At 37.2% G+C, this 21,120-nt stretch overlaps 1 protein-coding gene across 1 annotated transcript in view; it reads right to left on the bottom strand.

Annotated features, from left to right (window-relative positions):
* Nucleotides 1-21,120, bottom strand: part of LOC137400659 (ubiquitin carboxyl-terminal hydrolase 34-like) — a 96,081-nt gene that overhangs the window by 19,515 nt on the left and 55,446 nt on the right. The window contains exons 38-50 of the mRNA XM_068086991.1: nucleotides 19,132-19,266; nucleotides 18,188-18,436; nucleotides 16,760-16,947; nucleotides 16,069-16,201; nucleotides 15,172-15,392; nucleotides 13,502-13,694; nucleotides 11,691-11,878; nucleotides 10,369-10,591; nucleotides 8,038-8,214; nucleotides 5,932-6,093; nucleotides 4,943-5,038; nucleotides 4,312-4,569; nucleotides 515-682 (exon numbers count right to left, since the gene is read on the bottom strand). Of these exons, the coding sequence (XP_067943092.1) occupies nucleotides 515-682; nucleotides 4,312-4,569; nucleotides 4,943-5,038; nucleotides 5,932-6,093; nucleotides 8,038-8,214; nucleotides 10,369-10,591; nucleotides 11,691-11,878; nucleotides 13,502-13,694; nucleotides 15,172-15,392; nucleotides 16,069-16,201; nucleotides 16,760-16,947; nucleotides 18,188-18,436; nucleotides 19,132-19,266 (2,391 nt within the window). The remainder of the gene's footprint in view (nucleotides 1-514; nucleotides 683-4,311; nucleotides 4,570-4,942; nucleotides 5,039-5,931; nucleotides 6,094-8,037; nucleotides 8,215-10,368; nucleotides 10,592-11,690; nucleotides 11,879-13,501; nucleotides 13,695-15,171; nucleotides 15,393-16,068; nucleotides 16,202-16,759; nucleotides 16,948-18,187; nucleotides 18,437-19,131; nucleotides 19,267-21,120) is intronic.

Genomic DNA, 21,120 nt, shown 5'->3' with positions numbered 1-21,120 from the left:
TCTATGTTTGATACGACTTTTCGGTAAAACCAGAAGTGTTTGCTATAATTTGGTGCTACGAGAAGTTTTATATTGAGCTTTTTATTGGCCTTTAATTTCACGTGATAACATTATGTGTCAAAACAATAACAACATTTTTTGAGTACGTCAGAGAAATAAATTGATTTCAACCCACGGCGTTTTCGTGATGGGGGCGATTAACTGTTCGTTTTTGAGCTTTTAAGAGCTTGTTATCACATTTCCACATATTTTGCACCTACATCACAGCAAAGTAAGACATGGTGAATCTTTTGATACCAAATAACTGTAATGTGAATTTTATTGCAAGTCAACCTTTAACTGAAGTTCTTGCCATTCATTTGAATCAGAGAGACTTTAAACTTGTTACTCGCCATTTTTAAACCATACAACGATTATATTGACTAACTCGCAATGAACCATTGTGAGAGGCTTTATAAAGATCTCTTGGTTTATTTCATCACTATTTGCAATCGATAAAAGTGTAGTAACATACCATGGCCTTTTCTTCCTTAGAGACGAGACAGAGTGAAAGAAAGCTGAGGTAAGAGACGAGTTGAGTTACTCCATATTTGGTGATGTCAGCAAACTTCTTGGCTGACGGCATGAGTTCAAGAAGGTATGAATAGATGGTGCGCATGACCACAAGTGCTTCTGTGCCCATCTGCAATCGTCAATTTAGTTGGTAACAACCAAACCAGATTTAACTGGTAACAACTCACTTTAACTGGTAACAACTCAATTTAACCGGCAACAACTCAATTTAACTGGTAAAAACTCAATGAAATTGGTAAAAACTCAATGAAATTGGTAAAAACTCAATTCAACTAAGAAAAACTCAAATCAGCATGTACCAACTCAATTCAGTTGCTAATAACTAAATGCAACTGATAGCAGCTGAATTCAGCTGGCAACAACTCACTTCAACTGTGAACAACTCAAATTAACTGGCAACAACTCAATTCAACTAGTGACCCCATAGCTAGTGGTAGCAACCCACTCTAACCAGCAACAAGCCCATTCTAGATGATAACAACCTTATCCGCATGAGAATAACCCCATTCAATGAGTAACAAACAACAACCAACCAGTAAAAACCTGTTCTAATCGATTACAATCCAATCTAACTAAAAACTACCCAATTCAACCTGTTGTCACTTGATCCAAATAGACACAACCTGGTCAACTAGTAATACCAGGTCTCACAAATCACAATGAAACTAAACTGATAATCATAACTTGACACATGTCACAAAATATTACCATATAAGGTTCATATAGCAAACAATCAAACAAGAAAAGATGGAAGCATAACAGATCAACTCACACAGCTAGAGTGAGGCTTAACTATTCACAAGCATCACTCACTGCTATAGAAGATGACTCCAGCCAATCATGCAAGTAATAATGTAGTTCCTAAATTTACAAGAAAGCAGACAACACAAATTCTGTAAGGCTGAGTGTAGCACAGATACAAAACAGCACTTTGAATACATGCTTATATGAATTCTACAGGTGCCCATGAGAATCAGAGAGCTTGTAAAGTTACAATACCTACTAAGTAACAGATAAATTTACAGTATTCCATTGATTATTGCAGTTAATGGGGGACCAGAACCCCTGCGATAAGTAAAAATCCATGAAAGCACCCCTATTCCGATGTTTATGGAAGCTACTGTTTGCCTTTATTATATCTAATAAAAGCACTTGTTCATTAATCGTAATTATTTTCTTTTTCTTGGGCTCATTAAATAATGTTGAGAGTTGAGGGTGTTGGAGGCATGATGAAGGGTGTCACAAGCGCGTTGCACTTGTGTATTTCCAAAAACAGCAAACCATGAGACGCTACGATGCTATCACAATGATGCTTATGAAGGGATCTTGCTAGGCCGAAGTATGGAAGAGATTTATGTATAATATCAGTTTTCCATTTTTATTTTTCTTAATGAAAATCTTTAATCTGCGAAGTGTTGAAGCCATGAAAGCTGAATCGCAAGGTAGTGGAGAGAACACTATATTATCATTCAGAGATCTATAATAGCCGTGTGTTCACTAGCCGATTATCCAGCCTTTTTTGCCAAAATCTTGATCGGCCAATAAATTTCGAAAAACTTATATTCGGTTGACTGAAAACATTTTGAGCAGCTGTTTGAACTTTTTCAATCTGCGAATGATTGCACGGGTGTGACAACCATTCAGAGCAGATCATGCATCGTCCCATTCTCTCAGGCAGAACAAGCTGGCATGTGCCAACAAGCAATAAGAATGATATACGTACATGTAGTTGCGTAAGTAATATAAGAAGTATATCAGTCGGTGTGCTCATTTGTGAAAAAATTGGTAGACGAAAATCCACCTAAAGATAACAGACTACTGACTAATGTACACCGGGGTTGTGATGAATTAGAGCTGGGCCGTGTCATTGCAGTGCAATAGTACGCAGTCATTTGTTAGTGGATGATAACTTTTCAATGCGCTGTAAACATTTGCTGTTACTGCAGCTGTGCTCCTACTGCAAATTGCCCTTTGTGATCTACTGTGCATTCACTTCCGTGATGCATTACCTGAAACCGAGCAATTCATGCATACTGCGAACGCGCATTCTACAAGACTTAAACCTGCGTGGTTACCGCAACTTAACATTGGTGTGAGTTTGATACTGGGGATCAACTGACACTGCTGGCTTTCCAAGTGTTTCTGCACTGCACTTTCACTTTTACTGCGCATTGCTTAAAGTTCTCATCACAATTGATGATGTTTGAAAGTTGAAAATGAAATCCAGCTTATAACATTCTATGTTCAGCAACATCAAGGGCTAGTGCTCTCACATGGACTCTATCACCATTCCAATCAAATTGGAGTCTTTTCATTGTATTATCATTAAAACTATATACTAAAACACTAGTAGATTTTCACTTCAACCATGAATACTACTTACTGCGCGTTAAAAAGTATTTGCATCGCATGTATAGTAGTAAAAGTATTTGCATCGCATGTATAGTAGTAAAAGTATTTGCATCGCATGTATAGTAGTAAAAGTATTTGCATCGCATGTATAGTAGTAAAAGTATTTGCATCGCATGTATAGTAGTAAAAGTATTTGCATCGCATGTATAGTAGTAAAAGTATTTGCATCGCATGTATAGTAGTAAAAGTATTTGCATCGCATGTATAGTAGTAAAAGTATTTGCATCGCATGTATAGTAGTAAAAGCACACAATGCAATTACAGTGCACCCCGCCACACTACATTAATTCGTTCCGGTGTTGGCATTGTAAGGCGAAAATGTTGTGCAGAGGGTTGTAGAAACCCATAGTAATAATCTAGTGCAAACACCCCTTGGTGAAAAGATCAAAATTCTACTGTCTGTACTGTGCTTATCAAAATTAGTAACAAAATAGTATATTAACCTTAGTAACTTTAGTTAACCTAATAACTCTAGTTTCGTTGGAATGGTAATTATTTTTTGTTATCTTAACGTCCTCATCAAACTTGGGCCCATGGCTAATGAATTGAAGTTGTATATGTAATTATATAGTTATATGCGTAATGAATTAAAGTTTATAGTAAATGTTATAATAACACGCTAAATGCACAACTTTCCCTTTTCCTTACTTTTCAATAACTTTTTGTTTCACGCACGCAATATCAAGCATTTACGAAACAAGAAGAATGCTGAACTGAAATAGAACAAGAGTCATGTCACTTTCATGCGTTGTGGGAGGGATTTCGGGGAATAGCATAATGGTATTTTCGTTATTCCGACATATTCAGCACACCGACTGCCAAATTTGAATTTTTGTTTGTCATAAAACGAAAAAAAATTCATATGGCTGGGATGAAAAAACATTGTGTTCCATATCATAAGACGAATAAACTGTACAACAGGGACATTGCGACCCGAGGGTGCGCTGTATCCCGCATGGCTGTGACACACTTACTACTGCTACTGCAAAACTAATCGATCTAGATAGATATCCAGACAAATGTTTACTGCAAAGTTCTACAATGCTTTTACACCTGGGCATCAATCGATACTTATCAATGCGCAGTTATGATTTTTTCGTAATTATCACAACCCTGATGTGCACGCAGATGAATGGAATTATATTACCCATCAGAGATATGATAAGGTTGTATCAACTACCAGATAACTTATAGGGGTGTGTACATGTGAGATGTGTGAAACCAATGAGAAACTTGACACAAGTAAACCAGCCAATGAACAGTCACATAAAGAAGATCTAATGATGAGAAGCGTCTTACTGTAAATGCCCAAAAGTTTGCGCATACCTGAGAGCACACGTTGTGGTCTGGAGAACCGAACTTCTCCAACTGACCAGCGCGAGCAAAGTTCTTGAATGCCTGACTGGGCACAAGGGAGACGAGTAGCAGCATAGCCCAGGTTCGTACTTTAGAGTGACCAGAAGCAAGAAGGTACTTCTCGACCCACAACTTGAGATTGTCCAGCATGAACGCGTGAGCCACAACATTACGACCCGCTAAATTAGACATCCACTCCAGGAACTGTTGAGGCTTCTTCTCGCATACCTGTACGCAAACAGAAATGAAGTTTGAGGGCGGAACAAATTTTAAAGACGCTTATGAGCTAACACACTTTTTAGCCAACAATACAATGAGATAGACATATCACAAGCATCCTAGTTATAACTATGAAACAGGTAGGAGACAGGAGTTGTAACCATTTTCTTTTACTTAGTATAAACTTTACCTGATGGTCTATGTATATCGAGCATTATTTCTCCTCCTTTATACTAGATGCTGCCAATACTGCTAAATGCCTTAACGTAAACAAAAACTATGTCTTAATATATACAGATAACAAAAGCCAAAAATTTATGGCATCATCGGAAGTACTATAGTAGAAATATATTTTTCTTTGAGACAATGGCTGATAGCTTACCTTCCAAAAATTGATAAGCATTATATCAGTGAAAGGAGGATGACCAGTGGAAGGGTTAGGTGACTCCGCTAACATAGTCAGCACGCGTAGGTAAGTCTACAAAATAAATAGGTGAGTGAAGAGGAGTTCAGGAAAAGTGAGGAAGAGGCGACAAAAACAGGGCTTGAGAGAGATGGTAGCAAGAGGGCTTGAGAGAGATGGTGAGCGAGAGGGTGATAGAGAGAATGGGAGAGAGAGAATGAGAGAGAGAATGAGAGAGAGAATGAGAGAAAGAGAGAGAGAAAGAGAGAGAATGAAAGAGAGAGAGAATGAAAGAGAGAGAGAACGGGAAAGAGAGAGAGAAAGAGAGAATGGGAGAGAGAGAAAATGGGAGAGAGAGAAAATGGGAGAGAGAGAAAATGGGAGAGAGAGAAAATGGGAGAGAGAGAATGGGAGAGAGAGAATAAGGGAGAGAGAGAATAAGGGAGAGAGAGAATAAGGGAGAGAGAGAATAAGGGAGAGAGAGAATAAGGGAGAGAGAATAAGGGAGAGAGAATAAGGGAGAGAGAGAATGGGAGAGAGAGAATGGGAGAGAGAGAGAATGAGAGAGTGGGAGAGAATGGGAGATAGAATGAAGGAGAGAGATAGAAGGAAAAAGAGAATGGGAGAGTGAGAGAGCGAGAATGAGGAATGAGAAATGGAAAACTTTAAACTATTCCATTCACCTCTATCTAGACTCCCTGATTCTTTGGTTGACGTACCAATTAGATGAGACAATGCAGCACTTTTCAATATAATTTTAAAATGATGACTTTTACCATTATCCCTAAATATTGCAACAAAGATGAAAACTAATAGCATAATCGTGTAATAACAGCCAAAGGGCATTACAAACGCAAGTGTGTGAAATAGGAATAGCCTCTCACAAAGGAACTATCTCAGCATGAAAGTGACAATGTCAAGGCCTCTGAAACACGAGACAGTCAATAGACCAGTTAGATCCCGCTTACCTGACAAGTTACGGGTCTTCGAGCTCGAACAACATTGCTTAGAATAAGGTCTACAATGGCCACAGCCAAGTCCTCACTCCAACGACACAAGGAGAAGATGAGACTGCATGTCTGCTTGGCATTGATGCCATCCTTTATTTGGTTCATGAGAAATGGCATACCCTAAAACATGACATGTAATCCTGATACAACCTAAATATGACATGTATCCCTAGCATACTCTAAAACATGACATGTAATCCTGGCATACCCTATAGACCTAGAACATGACATGTAATTCTGACACATCCTACAACATGACATGTATCTCTGATTTTGTAATCCTGACATATCTTATTACATGCAATCCTAACTTTTTGGTCAGCCAGCATGCTTAGGTAGAATAAACATCCCATCACTAGGAGGCAGACGCCAATTCAACTAGGCAAAGGGCACCACAGCGGCTCCTAGCCACTTTTGCGGTGAGATTTAGTTTCATGAATAGTTCTGTGTAGAATATGAAGTTGTGATGCAGTACAGTAGTCCCCAACCCCTGGGCTGCGGCCAGGTACCGGCACGTGGAACAATCAGTACCGGGCCACACAAGAATTAGTTATTTTTCATCTAAGTGTGAGTTTTATACGAATTTTATTTATCATCTAAGTGTAGGACGATAATAAAAGGAGACTTATTACTTCATCTACAAACTGTAGAAGAAATTTTTTTCTAGTATAAATGCAAATTGCGAAAGATAATTGGGTGGGTAGCTGTTATTTATTTTGGGGTTGATAATCTTTTATTGACTCTTCCAATTTCATGGGCAACAGACTACAATGCCTACTACTCTTTTGTTACTTGCATTGATAGTAAATATTTTCTTCTTCTACCAACTGTAGATAAAGTAGTCAGTCTCCCGCTATTATAGTTTCAATCTGTCGAGCGGTCTTTTATTATTATTAAAATTAATAATTTTGATAATAGCAAGAAACATTTTTTATTAATTTTTCAACCGGGGGTTAAAATAATAACAGGGCGTTATTATTTCATACCTCCGACAGTAAAATTGCAAAGCGTTGACCGGTCTGCAAGTAGAAAAAGGTTGGGGACCATTGACGCAGTAGATGGAACTGTCACTCTTACAAAAAGTCACAATGGGTGTTAGAAAGGCATCACATTTTAACACGATTCAGACACCTGCCATGGTGTCAGCATGAGTGAGCAGCTCAACCAGCCCTCCAACTAATAGTTTCTTAGAAACCTTGTTTTGCACACACTCCTGTATGTTGTTTAACATATATCAATGCATGATAACATTCTGTTCAAATTGAAATACATGCGATGCATTGTGATTCTACTTAGCATACATTCTGGTGTTTGCACAGAGACACTATTGATTGGCAGAGCTTCGACGAATGACTTGGAAGTTAACAAGAACGTAAGCTGAACTTTCAAAAGCACGTCTCTGCAGCTTTACTCACCGATAGCAACACCCCTTGAGGCAACAATAATAAGTATTTAGAGTGTCTTAAAAGATTTGAAATTTAACAAGGTAATTTACAATGCTTTATTTATTTGTTATTACCCGAAATCATTTTGACAAATAGTTCTGGATACCAAGGTCATACATTGCTTGTTTATTACAATTAAAGTTCGTCAAAACGCTGCCATGAATGTGCTTATTGTACCAAATCACCAATGAATATGCAGTAACCATTGTAACATACACTTTCATCTGTATAATTAAATTAGCAACTTTTAACTAGCCATAAAAAGTTGACCATGAATTGAAATCCAGACTTATTCCTACAAGCTACAAATATTTTCAGAATCCTCACACTCAAGGAAGATATTTTTAACTATGTGAAGCAATATGGGTGCGCTGTTGCTGAGAAGGTAAACATGTAAACATACAAAATGCGCAACTTTCTGCACTGAAAACTCATTCTGGTCAGAAAACCACTCTCACCAGAGCTAAATTGTTCAGCTCTGATTTTTAAAACCCAAAAATTGAGCTGAAAAGCATATGAATACATTGTTTTTATCGGCGTAAAATTCTGTTCCTGATAAACCACTCAAAACTCATTGCACTCAATTTGATTACGACATACAACACATGAGTAGACATACTTTGCCACCAATGAGAAGGTCTGTGTCACTGCTACTGATGTCAAGGGCATTATCTCTCCGAGAACTTTCCACTAACATCGCTACGAGGTGAATCATCTTTTCCAGACAAGTGACCTTGAACCTTTCTTCGACCAAAGCCGTTATTACTTCTTCCTCTTCATCACTTGAACCTCCCGACTAAAAAAAATTACAAATATTATCATAGAGGTTTGTAAATTAAACAAAAAGGCACCCTCTGATTTCTGCAGGAAAGCTGAGAAATTAGTCCCGTTTTTTGAAACCTTGTGAACCTGAATTCTGTTTACAAGCATGGTGAAGAAAAGACGACTATCGACATCAGTTGATTTCAGTTGTATGCAAATACATTACATGACACCCCTGTATAGCGCTGAAATAGCAATGAATTTTAAACATATGGGTCAAACAGCTCACCAGAAGTCGAAACGAAAGCTACATGATCACAATACCCAATCTACTTGTATTACAACGACTAACATCTAGGTGGCTATTTTTACAACTGCTAGACTCTACAACTAGAAATTCCCCTGTCATACAGCCCACGACCAGAGTAATAATGGAAAAAGAAAGGGTACTGCTGGTTGAGAATTGCAATATTAGCAGTCAAATGGCACTGCAGTGCAATAGGAGAACTGCAATGGTAGCTGCAATGGTAGCTGTAATGTACTGGGTGTTATTATGTACAACAGCAATAATGAAAGGAAAAGATTATATGTTTATATCTCTTCCCTGCAATAGGAGAAATGCAATATTAGAAGTAAAATGGCAAGCTGCTGTGTAATATAAACAGACTGGGGGGCTGTATATCATTGGTCATAGCAACCGATATCAAGAAGTTATGATATTTATATAGATTTCTGTATTTATATCTAGAAAATTATGCTGAATTTAAACATCTAAACAGATTTTAGCTGGTTGTCATAGAAATAGATGTATATCTATAAGAAAATGTAGGCCTATTACTTAATTTTGCAGATATTAAAAACGGCTTGGCAGTACGGCGATATTGGGCACAGCTGCAGTATCATCAACAAAATCCTTAGAAAAATAATAACAGTAACATATTGCACACCATCAGTCACTATATACGTCGATCTTGAAATTCGTATGATTATTCTTATAACTAAATCTTATAATAATTGTATAAAATTGAATAATTATTCTTAAAATTAAATATTGTAATAATCTTATAAGAATCGTAACAAAAATATTATCGTTATTTCCTTTACTTTCACTGCTTAAAGAAATGATTACTCTTCAGTACTTCTACGTTAATTACAGAAACCTTCGGCAATTGGACAATGCCATAGACTGGTGAAATGTGCAAGTTTTTCTGGTGAAATGTGCATGTTTTTCTCGTGAAATGCGCACGACCTCATGGCTCTACTCTCTGTCGCACGGCCTTATCAGCGTTTCGTTGGCCGATAATGGTGATTTTTAATGTGGCTTTTTAATTGTGATATAAATAGGCTTGTCAAGTTTTTATGGCAATTTTAGGCCAAATTAATCTGTCTATTTATGTATAATCCGATCAGATGGGTTAGTTTTAGGATATTGCGTCAACCTTTCAAAGACTTGGTAACATATTTAAACATGTTTATGTGTTTTGTATCATTATTATACGTAAATGACTCTACACGAAAATGGTTAAATTTTTTGATTGGATTTCGGTAAAAGGGTTCGGTAACAGCCATTTACGGATAATTTTTAGAGAGTTGTGTGCGCATATGCATTTATCATAAAGCTCCCAAACAATCGCTTCGCTCGTGTTTGGTTGTGGGAAAATGAGAAATGATTTGTAATTGCGGATGCTACAATGCTACTTTATACATATAAAAAACTAGGGTGTTCCATGGTTGACTCGATAAAGTTGCTCAGCGATGAACGAAGCAAGTATAATGGGCCTACTGTATAGTAGGCCTAATAGTGTATAGTAGGCCTAATCAGGCCTACTGCTAACAGCATTCTATGCTCCGAAAAGTGTGGAGTGTTATTTAATCCATTATACATGCATATATACACATACATAAACATATGTGTATACACAAATATATGTGTCCATATATGCATGTCTATGTGTATGTATGTATATATGTCAAATTAGTCAACAAATAATTTGAAAATTTCAAGTGATATATGTAAAGGCTTGACAGCGCACCTAGATAGTTATGTGATACATACGCTTGAACCAAATACCTCATCATACATTCAGCCACTAGAGGTAATTAATTATTTTGCGATATTGAAGGCAATGATGGCAAAGCCAATAATGTATCAGGTAGCTTGTGAGTGATATTTACAGCAACAACCAACCTGACTGCTGATGGAGGAGGGCTTCTCAGGCTGCCCCACATAGAATGTCACCATTATGCCAATACAATTGTTCTCCCTCAGGAACCGCTTCTCCTCGACCCCCATTCGAGCAAACTCAAATAAGAAGGAGAAATATTCCGCAAAGTATTTACAGCTGCTCAGCTCAACGTCGAGCTGCTGGAGAATCTGGAGCTGTTTGCAGATGAAACGTGCGACAACACTCCTGCAAAGTAGAAGTCAACCACGTTATATACGACCTTGACAATGATAGCTGGGTCTACGTAAAATTCATTAGTGCTCTGTATCTATAGCAAAAGTGTAAGGGCAATCTTATACATCCATTAACAAGTGTAAAGATAACCAACATACCTGTTATGTATCAGAAAACAATCATGTTTAAGGTAAAATTGACTTTTTACTGAATAAAATGTATATTAAATAACCGTTCAATCGTAAACCGTGTCAAGGTTAAACGATTATCAAAGAATCAGTAGATGTAGTAAGCATGAGAGTTGTGGGCTAAAGCCTGTCCGCTGCCTGTCCACCTGACTGCTTGTTTAGAGTGGCTAACAACACATGCTCATTGCAGAGCTTTTAGACTGTCTGTATGACTGACAAAACAAGCAACACAAGACGAACAGAAGCTATAACCAGGACAGGGTCTCACTAACTAGGATAACTACAGGTTTATTACATACTCGTGTACATGATAAACCTGTACATGATAAACCTGTACATGATAAACTAACCTGTACATGATAAACCAACCTGTACATGATAAACCTGTACATGATAAACCTGTACATGATAAACCTGTACATGAGAAACTAACCTGTACATGATAAACCTGTACATGAGAAACTAACCTGTACATGATAAACCTGTACATGAGAAACTAACCTGTACATGATAAACCTGTACATGAGAAACTAACCTGTACATGATAAACCTGTACATGAGAAACTAACCTGTACATGATAAACCTGTACATGAGAAACTAACCTGTACATGATAAACCTGTACATGAGAAACTAACCTGTACATGATAAACCTGTACATGATAAACCTGTACATGATAAACCTGTACATGAGAAACTAACCTGTACATGATAAACCTGTACATGAGAAACTAACCTGTACATGATAAACCTGTACATGATAAACCTGTACATGATAAACCTGTACATGAGAAACTAACCTGTCTATGATAAACCTGTACATGAGAAACTAACCTGTACGTGTCTCCTTATAATTTATTTGTTTAAGAAATTAATGATAAGTTTGAGTCACAGAAATTATTGAAAGACGTTTAGTCACCATACCGTTGCTCCCCTTGAGGTGTGAAGAGCCAGTGTGATTCCCCCTTCCCGCTCGAAAAGTGGCGGTTCCTAAGCTGGTTAACCACATGTATGAGTAATCGCTGGAACATCTGTCGTATCATCTGATTGGAACAGTTGATGAGAATCTGCTTAGACCAATGGTCATCAGTAGCCATCTTGTCCAGCAACCACTGCATGAAAAATGTCAGATGGAATGGAGTTACTCAAGTTTATCCTCACAAAACAAGATATTTTTGGTATATGCATGTACAGTGGCAATACATGTGATAGTGAACACCAGAGTTAATCTCTGACACGTTGCGCAACATAACAGAGATGGATTTTTTAACGTAGCAAAGATGGATTTTTCAACATAACAGCGAAGGCTTTTCCAACATGATAGAGATGGATTTTCCAACTTAACGGAGGTAGCAATTCATGTCTCCAACTTGATAGAGATGGATTTTTTAACATTAGAACGAAGTATTTTCCAACTCAACAGAAATGAATTTTTCAACATAGCAGAGATGGATTCTCAACAACAGAGGTAGATTTTCAACATAACAGACGAGTTTTCCAACATAACAACAAAGCCTTTTTCAACTTAATAAGGATAGATTTTACAATTTAACAGAGACAGATTTTCCAACTTGATAGATGGATTTTCCAATGTAACAGGGATGGATTTTCTAACATTAAAGCAAAGGATTTTCCAACTTTAATAGAAAATGGATTTTTCGACATAAAGGTGAAGGATCTTCCAACTTAATTAAGAGGAATAGATTTTCAAGCAAAACAGATAAATTTCCAAAAGAACGGCGAAGAGCTCATCAACATAACAGCAATGGATTTTCAATCAAATCAGCAAAGATAAAAATATAAGCTCAATGAAAAGTTCTTCCTAGATACTATTCAACTAAAGTTAGTTTAGTAAAGCTAGCAAAAGAGCAAGTTTAACCAAATGCCTAGCCTAATGTTTAAAAGGCATGCAAACCCCTATTTGACAACATAGCATACTGTGGCAGAGCTACATCGAAATCTGAAATTACCTTCTGAATTTTGTGCACTGATTTACATGATTATTCAGTCTAAGATAACCTCTTTGTGATGGTTATTGTTTTTATAGCAAGAAGGGCATGTATGGTTAAAAATGTTGTTTTAGTCTACTGAAAAAATGAGTATCTATCGAATAAACATAGTTTTTTGTTATTGAGTGAATAATAATATTACTGTAGACACTGACTACTATAGCAGATCACCATTTTAGATCATATATTACTCTGCATGACCATTTTTAATGGCTTATGCCATATTGAGTAGTATTTAGGATACGAACTCACAGGGTAGATCACATTATACCAAATCTAATACTTGCAAATACCTCTATTATAACACTCACTCCCTGCCAACACACACTTTCACTCTCCCCTTCCTCTGGCTCTAAAATCCTCCACTACAGCAATAGATGAAAAGCTGAGCATTGAGTTGCCGTTTTTGTAATTGTTTTGTCTACCTAAGATTTTTAGATTAAAGCATCTTATACGGTTATGAATGAATTTGAAAAAAATACATACTAGCTTAGCGATGACCAATAAAAAATGTTGACAGGCAGCAAACTGTATAATCTATAATCCTTTTTTGAACTACCGATTTCATTTTCATTCTTACATAGACCAAATGCGCACACAAACTAACCGAGATTCCTATCTACAACGGGGCACAAGCATACTACCCTTCCTAGCATTACCTTAATAAATAAATGTTACTGATCAACCTATAGGAAAAGAGAACTAAAGGTAAACCACACCCCTCACCTCACAGGCATCATGGCATTGGTTGAATTGCTTTGTAAGGAGCTCTATCCATTGTACCATAGTTGGCTTCTCCTTCGCGTGTATAAATGTCTCGAGGAGGAACATAGTACTAAGTTGGGCAGGCAGCACACGTACTGACAAGTCTGTCTTTGGTAGTGTAGTAGGAATGTAAGCACACATCTGCCACATGAACCTATAAAAGTATACATGAACCTCTAAGCAAGTGTATAAATGCTAGCACACAGCTACATCTACTACATGAATATGTGTGGGTTTGGTAACACTTGTCTAAAGAATGTGTCTAAAAAACTCCAGACTGACTTGTGACTGAGAAGGAAGTAATTCAACTGCATAAAAAGTTAAGAATAATACATGCGGCTCACGTTATGTTAAAATGAATCGAGTCATAAATAACACAATAATTGGGTTCAACTTCTGTCTGGAGACTGAACAATATTTGGTGAAACTAGATTAGATTTTCCTTTGAAGGTTGACTTGCAACAAAATTCACATTACAGTTATTTGGTATCAAAAGGTTCACCATGTCTTCCTCTGCTGTGCTGCAAGTGCAAAATACGTGGAAATGTGATTACAAGCTCTTAAAAGTTCAAAAACGAATAGTTAATCGCAGCCTTACGAAAACGCCGTAGTTTGGAATCTCTTTCCAAAATGTCTCAAATGGGATGTAGCTGAACACGATGGCTTCTGTTTACACTTTCATGCAACCTCATTTGTCGAAATATTTTCACAAATATTTCACGCATTCAATAAAACCATGTTTTTTGTAATCAACTGTTGTCCCAGGTAATGAAAGTTACCTAACTGGGCATATTGTACTAAAGGACCTGTGTGATTTCGAGTTTTGTGGGCCAATATTAAATGCATTGACCACGCATCAAACATGTGAATAAACACGCCTGGATCATGGTACCTAGAGATTGAGCCTACTACATTGAGGTCTTGGCATTCAATTAAAACGTTTCTACGGCACAAGTTGTGTGTTAAACTTCCTCAGAGCACTTTCGAGAATGCACCTATGAACATTGGCAGACATGCCGAGCAGGCACGAATCCGAAGATGCTAATTGTTAAGTCATTCAAGAGATGTGGGCTGACTAACGCTCTAGACGGCTCTGAGGATAACAAGATTCATCGTTTTAGGTCAGATGGCCTGATTAAGACTGGACCGGAATGTCTCCAGCAAGTGCTGCTAATGCTGACATTACTAATAAAAATGACATTCAACTATTCGAGGCTGAGCGGCTGATGAGCTAATAATTCTAGAAAATGAGACCTATTGCAATAGCGTGTATCATTTTGTATCATTTGATTTTCAACGTTAAACATTTTATTACATACCAGTAATCTCATGTTATTTTGTATTATATGTTTTGTATCATATTTCTTGTCTTATAGTTGTTCGTTCGTTGTTTGTTAAATTATCTTATATTATAACTTTATGTAGAGTGTTATGGTATCATTCGTTATTCGTTAAATAAAATTTAAATTCCCAAAATCCTGAACAACTAGTTGAAAAATTGAACGCCACCCTTTTATTGAACGTCACCTCTAATTAAATGCCATTGTAAAAGAAGGGCTGAAAAATAGAATGCCATGGAGTTCAAATAAAGGTTTTACAGTAACCCCGTAGTAGATGAATACTCCACTAACCCAAAGTAATTGTGACAGAAGATGTTCTTGTCTCGCAAAAAGGCGATGTTGTCCTTCCAAATCCATTCAGAGAGTTCGTCGGACATGGCAAACTCATACCTCTGCTGACACCCCTGCTGTTGTGCCACCTGCTTGTCACTGTCAGCGACTGGTGACGAAGGCTCCCTTTCATCTTGTCCCTCATCAATCCTCTTGTAGAACAGCATGTATGCCGAGTTAGTCTAGAAAAAGAGCATGAATTGCATTAGCGCTAATGCGGCATACATCTGTGTGTGTGTGCGCGCGTGTACATGGAATGACAATCTCTAACTATGACAAGCATCTGAAAAGGTCACTCTACTATTGTGAATTGACACAGGACAGTTCTGCGCCTGCAATACCACACCTCTGAAAATTCTTAGACAAAAAGGTATTCTCCCCATCATACATGACAAAGTTTAGCTCACAATTACAATAGCACTCAAACGTGTCACACTTGAGCTAAATATATGAGTTAAATAACCACCAGCCTCTGATTTGCTTGGGACAGAAGATCACTTTTAGTGTAGAGTTTAAAAGATGTTCAACAAATATCCTTTCATTTTTAAGCAATGTCAACCAATGACACTTGCTGTAGTGTGTCATTGGTTGGCATTGTGAGTGGCTGCTATAGTTATGTTATGCTTACCGATCAAACCTGACAAGTGAATAACAATTCTCTGATGACATTGATGAAGAGGTTCAAACGGTTATCTCACCTTCATCAGCATGCACCGGTGAATACATGGAGTTAACCATGACCTAACTTATTAATTAACAGTTGAAGATTATACAAAGTAGTTCAGAAGAAAACAATTCGAGTCATTCTGTCACCAGCGATGAAATAAGACAGAGGATAGCATTAACTGGCTAACATACCCTCTCGAATGAAAAGTCCATAAATTTATCAGCTATTGTGTCATATGTAGTGCTGGTCATCTCCCCACCGAAACACTCTTGAGCAATCTGCGACGAATCGAATGTCTTTACCTCAGAGTCATTGAAGAGAAACCTGAAAACCAATGTGAAAGTATACACCCCATAAGGACATGAGTTAGATGATAAACAGGGTTATGGAGATTTTATACTAAGTGTAAAACCAATAACGGATCTGTCAACATACATGTACCTTTAGAGTTTAGACAAACACATGAAAAGTTGGAAGTATAGACAAGGACAGGGAGAGAATGGAGAAGGGAAGAGGGGTAAAAGACGGTAAGATGTGGGAAAAGTGAAAAAGATAAAATGCTTCTTCCCATTCTTTCCATCTCTTCAATGTATTAGATTTTTCCTTGTCTTGGCTTTCTCTCCATTCATCTCCTGTTCCAAAATCTTGGCTTGTCCAAAATTGACTTGTCACACTCCTGACATGCATCTTATCTCAGGAGTGTGACAAGCTAATTAGGAGATTTTGGAACATGAGACGGATGGAGAGAAAGCAAAGACAAAGAAAAATCTAATACATAAAAGTGATGGAAAAATGGGTAAGATAGATGTGATAAAAAGATAGGGGCCATGTTAGGCAGAATAGATAAGAACAGATGAAATGAACTTAGAATGAACAACTTACCATGAGTTATACTTTGAAGGTTCAACAGATATCTTATCCTTTATAAAGCTATAGTAATGGCCGCCATCAGCAGTCCCGGTATGAACCGTGATGCCTATGAGTTCATAGTCTGTATTCTGTGATTCCTCTTCCTCATGCTCGGGAGTATCTTCAGAAGACCCTTCCTTTTCCGTTCGCAGTTTGTCAGTCTGCAAATGTCCCTCATTATACTAGTACTCAAATATTAGAACTCTAAAGTCACTTATACATTCAGGAAAGCAGTTGTTGATATTAAGTGTTTACAGGTCATTTCATGCCATTTTATCATTGTTAAATCTTCTGAAGGTATGTTTTTCAAGTTGGAAAATAGTCTAATGTAAATGATGAAAGTTTAGAAAAACACAGAAATGTAGCACTGACAGATTAAAGTGACACAATCACCCGTAACAGCCAATCACTGTCCAGATTGAATTGTAGCAAGTACATTTACTTTTTACTGTTATTATTAATTTTTATATATATTTATACACACTAATATTCAAGGTTGAGCACTGAATGGTTGGCACCAGTGGTAAACAAATTATAAAGCATAGAGCTGGCTGGTTCCATGTGGAAGCCTTCTCACCCAATCATTAACTCTACATTGACTTACTAAAATTGACAACAAACCAAAACGCTATCATCAGTGTAAATGTCCTTACATATCCGAACATGTCTTTTGTCTTTTTGAAGTAAAAAAACAATCACTGCGTTTCCATGTTTCGAATGGGTTTGAAGTTGCATCCACTCTGAATCATAAAAACGATAAAATCTAAATGCATTCGTTGCCATTTCACTTCACAAAACTCGTGTGAAGGCCTTCACCATGAGAGTACTTTGACATTATAAAAACCCTTACTGCTGATGGATTCAAATCAATAATACTTGGCTAAGCTCACCCCGGTGGAGGTAAAAAACTTTTAGCACAAGGGTCTCTGCTACGAAAATGTTTTACTGTTACTCACTACTGTTGGTAATTTTACATTTACATACCAAAGATAAGTTGCTCGCATGATGATAACAAAATAAGTTCTTTTCTAGTAACTAGCTGACTAGGAAGGAATTGAAAAGTGACCTTGACCTGAGAGCGAGTCTACTTTAATAAGTTTTGTTTTGAAGGACACATCGCGAATCTTAGAAAGATCTATGGCACAACTCCGAATCGTTAAAATGGTAAGGTGTGAATTCGTGGGCAAAGGGCATCTCCAAACCCAATCGAATCAAGGAAACAGTGTTTAATAGCGAATAAGATGAGCCAACACCTCATCAATAAAGTCCATTAAAGTCATCAATAAAGTCCATATGTTTGAAATAAAACTGAGAATCTTCCAGGTTTTATTAAACACTGACACAATTGAGCATCAAGGAGTAAGACTTTCATAAATGCGTATAGCGAAAGAAAAGAGTTACCTTGAGGAGGTTCGACTCGAGATATGGCGCCATGTTGAGAGTATGAGGAAAGGAGAAATGTGTATTAATCTTCTCCTTCTGCATAGCCACCATGTTGAATGTGTAACGCATAGTATTAAAGCAGAGCATCTTGGGAAGGCGTTTAAAGCAAGCGCGCTTCTCCGCACGCACTTTAGTACCACATTGCGAGCAATTGTACATGTTGTCTCCATCAAGGGTGTCCTTGACACACAACTCGTCTAGAGATTCCTAAGAGGACAAATGCAAAACTTGGCTAAAAGAACATTGTGGAGATGTTATTACTCATTGTTCTATAACAAAACCAACAGTGAATCCTCACTATCACAGTTAAGAAGATCAGTACTGACAATGTACTGACTTACATACATATGATATACCATAGCCTATTCGTCTTGGGCCAGTTATTGAAAAAGTAAACAGAGCCCATGGTAAAAAATCCTTGGTTCACCATTGCTTTATTTGAAAACAACATACCAGATTGGCTTGCTTGTTCATCTTACCGGCGATAAGCAAATAACCTTCACCTATGTAGCCTTTGATAAACGACAGCTAATCATTCACTAATGACCTTTCCCCAAATATAGTTGTTAATCTAAGAAGGTCATAGGCTATTAGCTTGTTCTTTTATTTTCTCAACCCGTGGTCGAATTATCTTGAAACCTGCACCCTTTCTTTGAGTCATGCATGATAGAGCTGCGGTTATTGACAATTCACAACTCTGACTACGAAAGGTGAAGTGTCAGTAGCGAGAGATCATAGTAAACAACACATCAGTTTTTGACACTGCTGCAAACATAGGCTGGTAAACCCAAACAAACAATTTATGAAACCAAACCCAAAATGTTCCCATTTTTAAATGAAAAAAAAACTTCTAGACTGCCATAATATATGAAATAAGGAGGTAATGTAAGACATTGACATACATAGAGAGTCCTCATGTCAACCACTTGACACCTGACTGTGTAGAATTCCTCAGGTCTGGTGCTGAAGTGTGGACACTCCATAGACATAACATTATTTGAGATAACTCCTCCAAACAGATCTTTTACAAATGATTTCTACAAAACCACAGTAGCTATATCAACAAGAAATAATGATAATAATAATAATAATAAACAGGCTAAAAATATTGTTTAAGGATATACACAATCGTTAAGAACAGAGGAACCTCTGCATGCTAGCTATTCTGAGGAGCTCGAGCTATGAGATTCTTATTACCAAAAATCTTGTTCTACGTGCGTGAGAACATCACAATTCTGAAAAGTTAGATGATTCCACTAGATGGGTGAGTGAATGAGATACACGTAGCACTTATCCCAATAGTACGCACATCAACAAAAAGTAATTTATAAAAATTAATGGTAATAAATGTAATGTTTCATTTCACTCCTCCACCCACACACCCCTGTAAGCCACCACTGTCTTCCTCTATGATAACTGCTAATAATAAACTCATATTATATTTAATGTGTTATTTAATTTATAGTTTATATTGATTTCATTTATTATTTAATATATTCAATATCATCACACTTATTCTCTTATTGCATTATTACATTATTATATAAGATGACTACTATTAGAACGTGTTTTTAGATCAAAAGAAAATGTTTTCAAGCTGTTAAGAGTTAACATAAATGATTTTAGTAATATTTTATAGCAGCATTGGCTATGTAACCAAATAAGATGATTTAATCTAAAAATCTTTATTAGAAAAAACAGTTACAAAAATGACAACTCAGGACTCCGCTTTTTATGTTTCTGTAGTAGAGGATTATAAAGTCAGAGGAAGGGGAGGGTGAAAGTGTGTGTTGGGAGATGAGTGAGTATTAAATGCCTTTTCAAATATTAGGTCTGTTTCTGTAGTAGAGGATTATAAAGTCAGAGGAAGGGGAGGGTGAAAGTGTGTGTTGGGAGATGAGTGAGTATTAAATGCCTTTTCAAATATTAGGTCTGTTTCTGTAGTAGAGGATTATAAAGTCAGAGGAAGGGGAGGGTGAAAGTGTGTGTTGGGAGATGAGTGAGTATTAAATGCCTTTTCAAATATTAGGTCTGTTTCTGTAGTAGAGGATTATAAAGTCAGAGGAAGGGGAGGGTGAAAGTGTGTGTTGGGAGATGAGTGAGTATTAAATGCCTTTTCAAATATTAGGTCTGTTTCTGTAGTAGAGGATTATAAAGTCAGAGGAAGGGGAGGGTGAAAGTGTGTGTTGGGAGATGAGTGAGTATTAAATGCCTTTTCAAATATTAGGTCTGTTTCTGTAGTAGAGGATTATAAAGTCAGAGGAAGGGGAGGGTGAAAGTGTGTGTTGGGAGATGAGTGAGTATTAAATGCCTTTTCAAATATTAGGTCTGTTTCTGTAGTAGAGGATTATAAAGTCAGAGGAAGGGGAGGGTGAAAGTGTGTGTTGGGAGATGAGTGAGTATTAAATGCCTTTTCAAATATTAGGTCTGTTTATGTAGTAGAGGATTATAAAGTCAGAGGAAGGGGAGGGTGAAAGTGTGTGTTGGGAGATGAGTGAGTATTAAATGCCTTTTCAAATATTAGGTTTGTTTCTGTAGTAGAGGATTATAAAGTCAGAGGAAGGGGAGGGTGAAAGTGTGTGTTGGGAGATGAGTGAGTATTAAATGCCTTTTCAAATATTAGGTCTGTTTCTGTAGTAGAGGATTATAAAGTCAGAGGAAGGGGAGGGTGAAAGTGTGTGTTGGGAGATGAGTGAGTATTAAATGCCTTTTCAAATATTAGGTCTGTTTATGTAGTAGAGGATTATAAAGTCAGAGGAAGGGGAGGGTGAAAGTGTGTGTTGGGAGATGAGTGAGTATTAAATGCCTTTTCAAATATTAGGTTTGTTTCTGTAGTAGAGGATTATAAAGTCAGAGGAAGGGGAGGGTGAAAGTGTGTGTTGGGAGATGAG

The sequence above is a fragment of the Watersipora subatra genome, chromosome 7 (assembly GCF_963576615.1).
Source record: "Watersipora subatra chromosome 7, tzWatSuba1.1, whole genome shotgun sequence".
In the NCBI taxonomy this organism is placed as follows: domain Eukaryota; kingdom Metazoa; phylum Bryozoa; class Gymnolaemata; order Cheilostomatida; family Watersiporidae; genus Watersipora; species Watersipora subatra.
Note: the sequence above shows the minus strand (reverse complement) of the source record. Positions and strands in the feature narration are given on the sequence as shown.